The sequence below is a fragment of the Brassica oleracea genome, chromosome C5, assembly GCF_000695525.1.
Source record: "Brassica oleracea var. oleracea cultivar TO1000 chromosome C5, BOL, whole genome shotgun sequence".
NCBI classification, from domain to species: Eukaryota; Viridiplantae; Streptophyta; class Magnoliopsida; order Brassicales; family Brassicaceae; genus Brassica; species Brassica oleracea.
In genome coordinates this window covers 34,942,766-34,951,668 of record NC_027752.1, presented here as the reverse complement: position 1 = coordinate 34,951,668, position 8,903 = coordinate 34,942,766, and the positions used below count along the sequence as shown (strand labels likewise).

Genomic DNA, 8,903 nt, shown 5'->3' with positions numbered 1-8,903 from the left:
AGATTGGGACTCATAGATCTTGGGAAGAGAAGGAGCTGATCCCCTTAGCTGTGAGGTCTTTACTCTTTTTCTCTCATCAAGGTTTTGTCCCAATGGGTTTTCCTTGGTGAGGTTTTTAATGAGGAAGATCTCATGGCTATCCAAGCTTAGACTTTCACAAAAATAAGCTTGAGGGGAAGTGTTGAGATGTGATGAGGCTTATGAGAAGATAGGTGAAGGCACAAAGGAGTTAAGAGCATGAGAGAGTAAAGGAGTTAAGAGAAGGAAAGGATGGAAGAGTTGATAGGGCGTGGTACGGACGGGTGGGCCGTTCCATCGACCGTACAAGGTGAAAGTGGGCGAGTAACTTCTCCGGGTAACTCGGTTGTACCGTGATGAAGTTACATTCGATCAAAGCCTTATCCAAACGTTGGAATGGATAAGGGAGGCGCGGCTTGACAGCTAGGACAGACTGGCAAAAGCTGGAAAGGAAGAGCATCTTTGCTTTGGATCAGAAAGATGCCCAAACATGTGAAGACTCCCATTGGCCGGTTTCAATTAAAGCATCAGCTCTTCCCTTGACTTCGCATGCTTGCTTATCCTTATGTTTCGAAAACCCTAAGTGTATGGACCTATATATATTGTAACCTCAACAATAATAAAGATTAGACAGTTCTAAACAATCATTCTCCTTACTCATTTCACTATGATTTTCCATTTGTCTCTAATCAGTCTCTTAATCTCTTATTCTGTCTTATTTTCTTCTCTAATCCTTTCTAAACTCAGATTACTCATTACATTCCTTAAAAGTCATAATTTCTAAGTAAAATGAGTGTTCAATGGCTCGTTTGTTGGTTTCACTCGAGAATTAGAAACCACATATCTAATCTCCGAGAAGCTTTCTTAAAAGTGTTTTTATGTTTTCATGTATCTTTGGTGGTTAACACATGATCTGCTTATCACACAGAATCTTGCATTGGACTTCCTCCACGTAGCTATGATCTTGAGAATTGCATTGATGCCTTCTTGGTTAGATGTTTCTTTTTTAGTTTCATTCATCTTCTTTTGTCTAGTTAGTATATTATTTTGTGACGGTTCCTGCTAGTGTTAGCTCATAGAATGTCATTATTATTTTCTATTCTTTTTCTCTAAAAACGAAAATGTTATGTGGTTTCAAGGTTCTTTTGAGATTCTGCATACTTTTAAATCGTTCGGTTAGAGAAGAGGTAGAGGAAGGAGACTGCTGGAAAAAAAAATTGTCATGAGATTTTTGTACTTAACAAAGTGTTAGGTTCCTGACTGTGTTATGAAGACGCACATAATACAACTAAGCCGGATATAAACCAACCTGACTTCACAACTGTAGAAACTAATCTATCCTCATGAGTTGAGGACTATTATCAACCCACCCCACAACATGGTTTCCAATAATGGTTACATTACATACTTACATTCCCTTGGCCTTCTCTCTCGGATCCTATCGTTTTCAAACCGGATCAAGGTGGGTGTATCTGTTTCTATACGTAACTTCTTGTTTTGGAGACATATAAGAGAGAGGTAGAACGAATATAAAGTGGTGTTTGTTAGCTTTAATTGTATACAATGAATCTCTTGCATTTGTTCTCTAGTGAAGTAAGAAACATGTAAATAAAAAGAAATTGTTTTGATTAGTAACTGTCTGATCATTGATTTGCCGATTTGTCGTGTTGCTTCTCCTTATGGATTGACACATTCAAATTTATTTTATTTAGAAGAACATCGCAGTTTCCTACGATCATTCAATTTACTTTATTTTAGAAGTTTAAAGTTTCCATTCGAGATCGTTACTTCTTTTGTGTGTGTAGACATCTTGTCGTTTTTCAAATGTTTGTCGTTTTTCCTTTAGCGCTGCATCAATTCATTTGGAGTACGTGTTTCAGTGTTTGTGTGCGCTAACGAACCAGACAAATGACGTCATTATCCTTGTAAGTACAACAAACAGAGATACCAAGACTTGGTGACCAAGTGATCATTTTTATAGATTATTAATTTTAGACAGATAATAAAAACAATAAAATAAAATAAAAGTGTTTTTAAGTATGTTATACTTTGGCAACACGTCAAGAACATCACAGTTTATATGCAAAACAAACACGAATGGAATGTATTTAATTGATATTTATATAAGTATTTTCCTTATTCGTATCTTTCTTAAAAATCTTAGATTACATTTTGTACTCTTATCATTGACATATTTTATTTACTTCTCTTCTAATACCATACTTGGGGTTCGCTTTCCTCCTAACGTCCCACTTTATATACAAAATTAAATAAAAATAGTTTTATGATGCTCTTTTTGTGTAAGATACCAAAATGACAGAGTCACTTTACAACTTAACAAATTATGTTACTTTATCGGTAAATATAGGTTGATAAAGTATGTTTGAAAAAAATAGAATCAAGGAAGACCTACCTATGGGACTCTATTGAATTTGCGAGCGTATTAATTAATAACGTTTATTGTACATAATAACGTGTTTGGTTCTCATTAGGGGGGTTAGGTGAAACCGTACACTAGCAATTAGCAAAGACAGTTTCAGTAGTCTGAAAGCAAAACAAAACAACCAATTAATCAGAGGTTAGAGCATGATTAACCCGAAATTCTTAGGATGGGGTTCTTAGGATGGGGTTCAGAGCGGAAGTTAAGAAACTGTTTCTTAATTTTAACTAAAAAAATTAAAAACCGGTTCTTAAATAAGGACTTTAAGATCCGGTTCTTAATTTTTTTAGTTAAAAGTTAAATAAACAATTTTTTAATTTTCGATAAGAACCACATTCTAAAAATCTCGGATTAATCATGGTCTTAACATAAGTAGTAGAAAGAAGTTAGGCTCAAATTAATGTTTAGAGGCCAAGGAAGTTACGCAAGTAAAGGAGATACCTAAGAACCAATGAACAGATTCGTGGTCACATCCGTATTTATGATTCGATGTAATCAACAAAATTAAATAACGATGCATGAATTGCTAAACGCATGTGCAATTAATTACGATTGAATATGAATAAAGAAAAGAACTAGGTGTATACATTATAGTTTTAGTGGCTAATAACCATTCGGAAGAATAAAAAAATAGTTTAATTTGTTATTTATGGACCAAACTAATAATACATGTGGTAAATGCTAATCAAGGCAACTAGTCCACATGGAAGGATTCTCGTTCGTTCACCCAATTATTTATAATTTGCGTTCACATAAGGAATACCACGTGTCATATATTTTACAGAGTGGACTCAAGAGATTAGCAGCTATAACAACAATTTAAAAACCAAAAACTGATTTAATCAATTAATTCATCAAATCTTATATCAAATCCCTAACATATATGAATATATCCAATCCCAGAATTAAGAAGAAATCTGCAAAACAAATGAAAATGAAACTAAAAAGTATAACAGACGAATTATTTAGATTCTCAGGGAGAAATCTTCTTTCTTGATGCTGGCTTTGTCGTGATCGGTCAACAAAAGCGGCTTTTTACCGGTCAACGGACTTTGAATCTCTTCGTCGACGACTGGATTGTGATGATGAAGGCTGAGCTCCGGTAACGCCGGGAGGTTTAAATCGATGAACGCACGGTTGCTTCGTTCTTCCGAAACCGTACTCGTCACGCTTCCACTCTGGCTAACCGATTTGCTTCCTCCGCCGCCGCCCATGGTTCCTTCGTAGTGACAGCGTTTGTGGCCGCCGAGAGCTTGACCCGTCGGAAACACTTTATGGCAGATGGAACACTCGTGGATCTTCCCGGAAGGTGCGATGGCGGTGGAAGTCGGATGCGCGACGGCGATGGTTGGAGGTGTCGAATCGTCGTCGGCGGTTGTGGTTGGAGGCTTTATTCGGTGGCTGGCTTTGTGGCCGCCTAAAGCCTGGTACGAAGGAAACGCTTTCCCGCAGACGCTGCACTTGTGCGAAAGCTTTGTGGTGGATTCTTGCGGCCGCCTCTTGGGTTGGTGGTGGTTGTTGGCGAGCATGAGGAGACAGAGAGCGAGGTACTCTTCCTCCGCAAGATCCTGAATTTGAGATTTAGGGCGAGAACGAGGCGGCGAGGAGGACGACGAGGAAGGGCTGCCAGAACGCTGGCGTTTCGAGCGCTTGCGTTTCAGCCAAGGCTCCATGAAAACGGCGTCGTTCGTAAGATCATCTGTTGGTTCGTTTCTATCTTTCCGTGCTGTGAACGAAGAAGAATTCGTCGGACAATTCATCGCTTCGAGAGCCATAATCAGACGAATCTTTTATGTGTTGTGTCTTCTTTCTTCGAGTTTCGATCAGAAATCTTGAGAGATGTTTCAGAGTCTATCGCTTGAGAGAGATAGAGAGAAGAGAATGGAGTGAAGTGCTAAAGAAATAATTTGGACTCTATTTTATATGGAAACCACGTGGCGAACGAGTCTTAAGTCGGTCAATATTTTTATCTCTTTATCGTCTCACTCTGTTACTTAAGAAGCCTAAACACTATAGTAAATATATAATGAAATTCTTATATCAATGATAAATCAATTAAATTAACATATTATTTTATTTATATTTACTACATAATGGTTCTATCATTTATTTAAGTAAGATAACAATTCAATAATAGCCATTACATAAAACATAAATATATAAAAATTATACAGTGTACAATAACTATAATAACAAAAATAATTATGAAACAATGTTCAAAATATATGTTATCTACAGAAAAATGCTTAATACTAATTGTTAACAAAAAATTTAAAACGATTATAATACAAATGATTAACACGACAAATTACAAAAAACAATTATAATAAAATTAATTAAGTTATATAAAATGGAGTAAAATGATCAAGACATTTATAGTTGTTAATTATTTTATATTTTTAATTTTTTCTATCAAAATTTTGTAGACACGTCGTAATTTAATAAAATTCTAAAACAATAAACTTTAAAATTTGGATTAAAAGGTGACAAATTATGAAACTATAGCAATTTAAATCAAATTGGATATGTTAACATATCGGGCATCCATTAGTTCAATTGGTTAGTCTCGGATATAATGATTTTTATAAATATAGATATTTTTAAAACCTAAATCGAATTATCGAATCACCAGATTAACCGATATAACCGCGGATTCGGGTCGAATTTAAAAGCATTGATTTAAATGCAAAGAAAATTCAAATTAACAAAATATTTATTAAGTTATTAGTGAAAATTTTCATCATAAAATAATCCGTGCTTTTTTAAATTAAATTGTAATATCAAGAAGGATTTTATCAATTTATTGCATAAAAGTATGTTAGCTCTTGAATATGTGTCAGATATAATAACATAAAAAGATGCTACAAAAATTGCAGTGGGATAAAATTTTATATTAACCATCGTATCAAATGTTAGATTTGTGTATATTTATTTTTATACAAATAAACCATTGTGATAAATTCATTTTAAATTAAGAAACTCGGAAAATCTAGATTGTAAACTAAAATTGACCAAAGAATCCAAGGGAAATGTCGATGAACTTTGCTGTTAAGTACCAGTTCTTGGTCACTGCTGACCTATGAAGGCACTCGTCATCACGAGTTTGAGGTTCAAAGTCAAAAACCAAGAAAAGTAATTAAATTGGTAAACCGAAATATAGATGAGATTTTAGCTAATATAAAAATCAAATTAAATTTTTAAAAAGGACCATACCTTTCCCGTGGAGCTGACTTATGTGTTGGCTATGCGCCATGAGACGTGTGGGGCACGCCTTAAACCAAACGCGTACACGCCTAATTACGTTTTTTGGGTAATAATCCTTTCCGGGATTTATTAAAATTTCTAGATTTTTCTCATTATCTAATCAGCATGAGCACAATTATTTACTAATCTTCACCGCGTGGAAGTAATCATATGAATTTTTTAAAATCAAATAAGTAATAAGAAATGCTAGCTCACTAATATTCGCCTAATGAAACCCTAGAATGAATAATCAAGGAAATAAATTTTTCTTTTCATTTTTTGTGAAAAAGAAACGAATGTTGAGCTAACTTCAATGGAGTTGAGTGTAGGTGAGGAAAAAGTTAGAGTGTGGAGTGGCGTACCGTATGAACAACTAGAACGAGGCGTGTTTAAAGGACACGTGGTAGTTCAGTAACCACTTGTATGCCGATGTCACTTTGTTGTTATACCTTAACAAGCAAAAAAAGTGAACGGGATTTATCCAAACGCGTTGGCGGAGACGTCACGTGGCGACGTTTACACGTGTCGGCTTGCTGGACAGACAAACAGGTATTGGTGAAGGGACATTTTAATACGCTTTCGCTGATTCTAATCTTCTTCTCTTTTGCTTGCTTGCAAAAAATGTGCAGAGTAATGGGCCTTGTTACTAAACCCATTCAAAGCCATGCCCCAGAATATGTGAAGCTATTATCAGACATTTAATGGTCCAGCTTTGACCCTGACTTTTAGTGTCGTTCTTTTTGTTTTTGTAAGAGAAATAGTCTCTTGAAAAAACTAGTAGAAATAAATTTCTTATGACATGGTTATAATCTTGGATTAATTTTTAATTATTTTCATATTTTAGTCCGCTAATTTACATTTTGAGTGCAGTTTGTTATATTGTTATCAAAGCTTTTCTAAATAACCTTCCTTCAAATGTGATAAGACTCTAAGATGAAAAAGACGATCTTATTGCTTATCGTATGAACCGTAACAATACCAAGATGGGAAATCTATGAACCCTAACGCCAAGGTCCTTCAAACCAGAGAGAAACCTGTCTGAACTTGCCTCAAATGTAGAGACACTCCTTTGATTTGCCTAAAAATCCCAATTACAAGATCCGTAGAGATAAAGAGGTCTATTTATACTATCTCTTAACCGTCTCTTCTTTCTTCAGGTTGCCAGCTCAGCTTCATTCAAAGAGTCTTCTTGTGCCAGCTCAGCTTCTGTACTCATCAAATTGGTTTTGTTTTACAGTTTTATCTTTGATCGAATGTTTAATTGAGAATAAAATAGCATTTCTAATAAAACTAAACTTTAGATCTACATGAACTTTAACTGGCTGTGTTTGTGTGAGAGAGGTTTTATAGGCAGGAACCAGAAACCATATTTGTAAGAAACGTTAATGAAATCGAAGTGAAACCCAAACCCAAAGCATATCAGAATCCTGCAGCGCAGTAGAAACAGTAGCATCATCAACGCAAGTTGGTTTTTGTCTTTGCTAAGTGTGTCCCAAAGATTGGATCAGTTCAGCATATGTCTGAGCTTTTAGTCTTTTTTTTTCTTGCTTGTATAAAGTAGAAGTAAATACTAAATACAATGCTTTGCGGACATATTATCTACCTAACCGAAATTAGATGAACGGGAAAGATATATATAGTACATAAAATATGCTTTAAGAATTTAGCAATCAAAATAACTTTGCAAACATACTTAATATTTCTTACATATGAACGATATCAGACTTATAAAGTTTCTACAGAATAAAAGATTCTTAGTCAACACGAGATTTAATCGTGGGAACGACTCTGTCCTCTTCAAGGGATAGTACATCTTGTTGGGTTTTTTTTTCTTTTTTGGCAATCTTGTTGGTGTCTTCCAAGAAATCGCTAACAAAAGGCCGTAGTTTTGTCAAGAATTCCATGGGATCATCACCGTCGGCATTCCGCTTCCGCAGATCATCCTTTGAAATTGAAGCCGCTTCTTTGATCAAATACTTCTCTGCTTCGGTGAGGCGTGGAAAAGGAGTGGAGTCGGGAAGCGTGTGGTCCAAGTCAAGGACTAAGTGAAGTTTCGTCTCGTTAAAACAAGAGACTATTGTGGTGAGATGCTTCGTTACTGCTACAGCCTCGTGGCTTAGCTGTAAACCGTCGAAAAGATAATCGAATGCTGGGCTTGGTCTTTGTCATTCTAACTGTGCCGTCTTATCGCGGGTAAACATTTCATAACTGACTATTATAACCCTCTTTACTTTATTTTGATCCGGTTTTCTACTTTTTATTTTACATGGGCTTTTTTTTACTCTTTTTTTTTTTTAACATTACTCTACTCTTTTTTGAACAAATGTTTTCTACTTATTAAGAACTCTGTTTAGTTCAAAACAAATTGAGATTTCTGCTTCTACTTTCTAGTGACTGTTAAAAATAAACGTTAATATTCTATAAGTGAAGTAGTTACTCAGCAGTTATACTTTTTTATTGGATCAAACTCAGTAGTTATACTTTCTAGCGAGTATTTCTAATGTAATGATGTTAGGAAGACATGTGAACATATATGATCTTAGAAACATGTCTCAGCCTGAGTAAAGAAGGAGATTTTTTTTTTTTGGCAAAATTTTAATGGAACAGGTTAAATGACTGATATCTTCTGAAATGTGGTTGCCTTTTATCCTATGTGAGTTCTTATCTTACAAGGATTAGTCCAACTGTCTTATTAGATTTCTTACTACTTAGGGGAACACAAATAAAGTTTTAAAAATAATAGTCAAGTGTCTAATAATATAATGGACCATATATGTTGAATGTGTTAGTGTAAGGTGTTCAATCCTTGTCCACTGATTCGATCTATTTGAACCAATTCATACACTGTTCCTTAGTCTTACAGGCTTACCACAAACAAATAAGTGCTTAAACAGCACAGTTCAGGATAGTCATCTTGTCATGCAAACCCCAAGAGTATCATAACTAAACCACTGTTGTAAGAAACAGCCGGAAGTCATCTTGTGAGAAACATCAATGAGATTGAAGTGAAACCGAAACCCAAAGCATATAAAAATCTTGCACCATTGTAACAAGGAAGCATAAGCATCCTCAGCACATGTTGGTTTTTGAATCTCTGCCAAGACTCCCAAAGACTGGTACGTTTCAGCGTGTGTCTGATAAGCCATTAGTCCTTTTTTTGCTTGTATAAGTAGAAGTAAATACTGAAAACAATGCTTTGTAC

The 8,903-nt window shown here is 35.1% G+C and overlaps 1 protein-coding gene across 1 annotated transcript; it reads right to left on the bottom strand.

Annotated features, from left to right (window-relative positions):
• Positions 1-3,276: 3,276 nt before the first annotated feature.
• On the bottom strand, positions 3,277-4,467 carry LOC106343751 (zinc finger protein AZF2-like). The gene has a single exon (XM_013783047.1). The coding sequence runs from the start codon at positions 4,231-4,233 to the stop codon at positions 3,424-3,426; it is 810 nt and encodes a 269-aa protein (XP_013638501.1). The 5' UTR covers positions 4,234-4,467; the 3' UTR covers positions 3,277-3,423.
• Between the last annotated feature and the right edge of the window lie 4,436 nt (positions 4,468-8,903).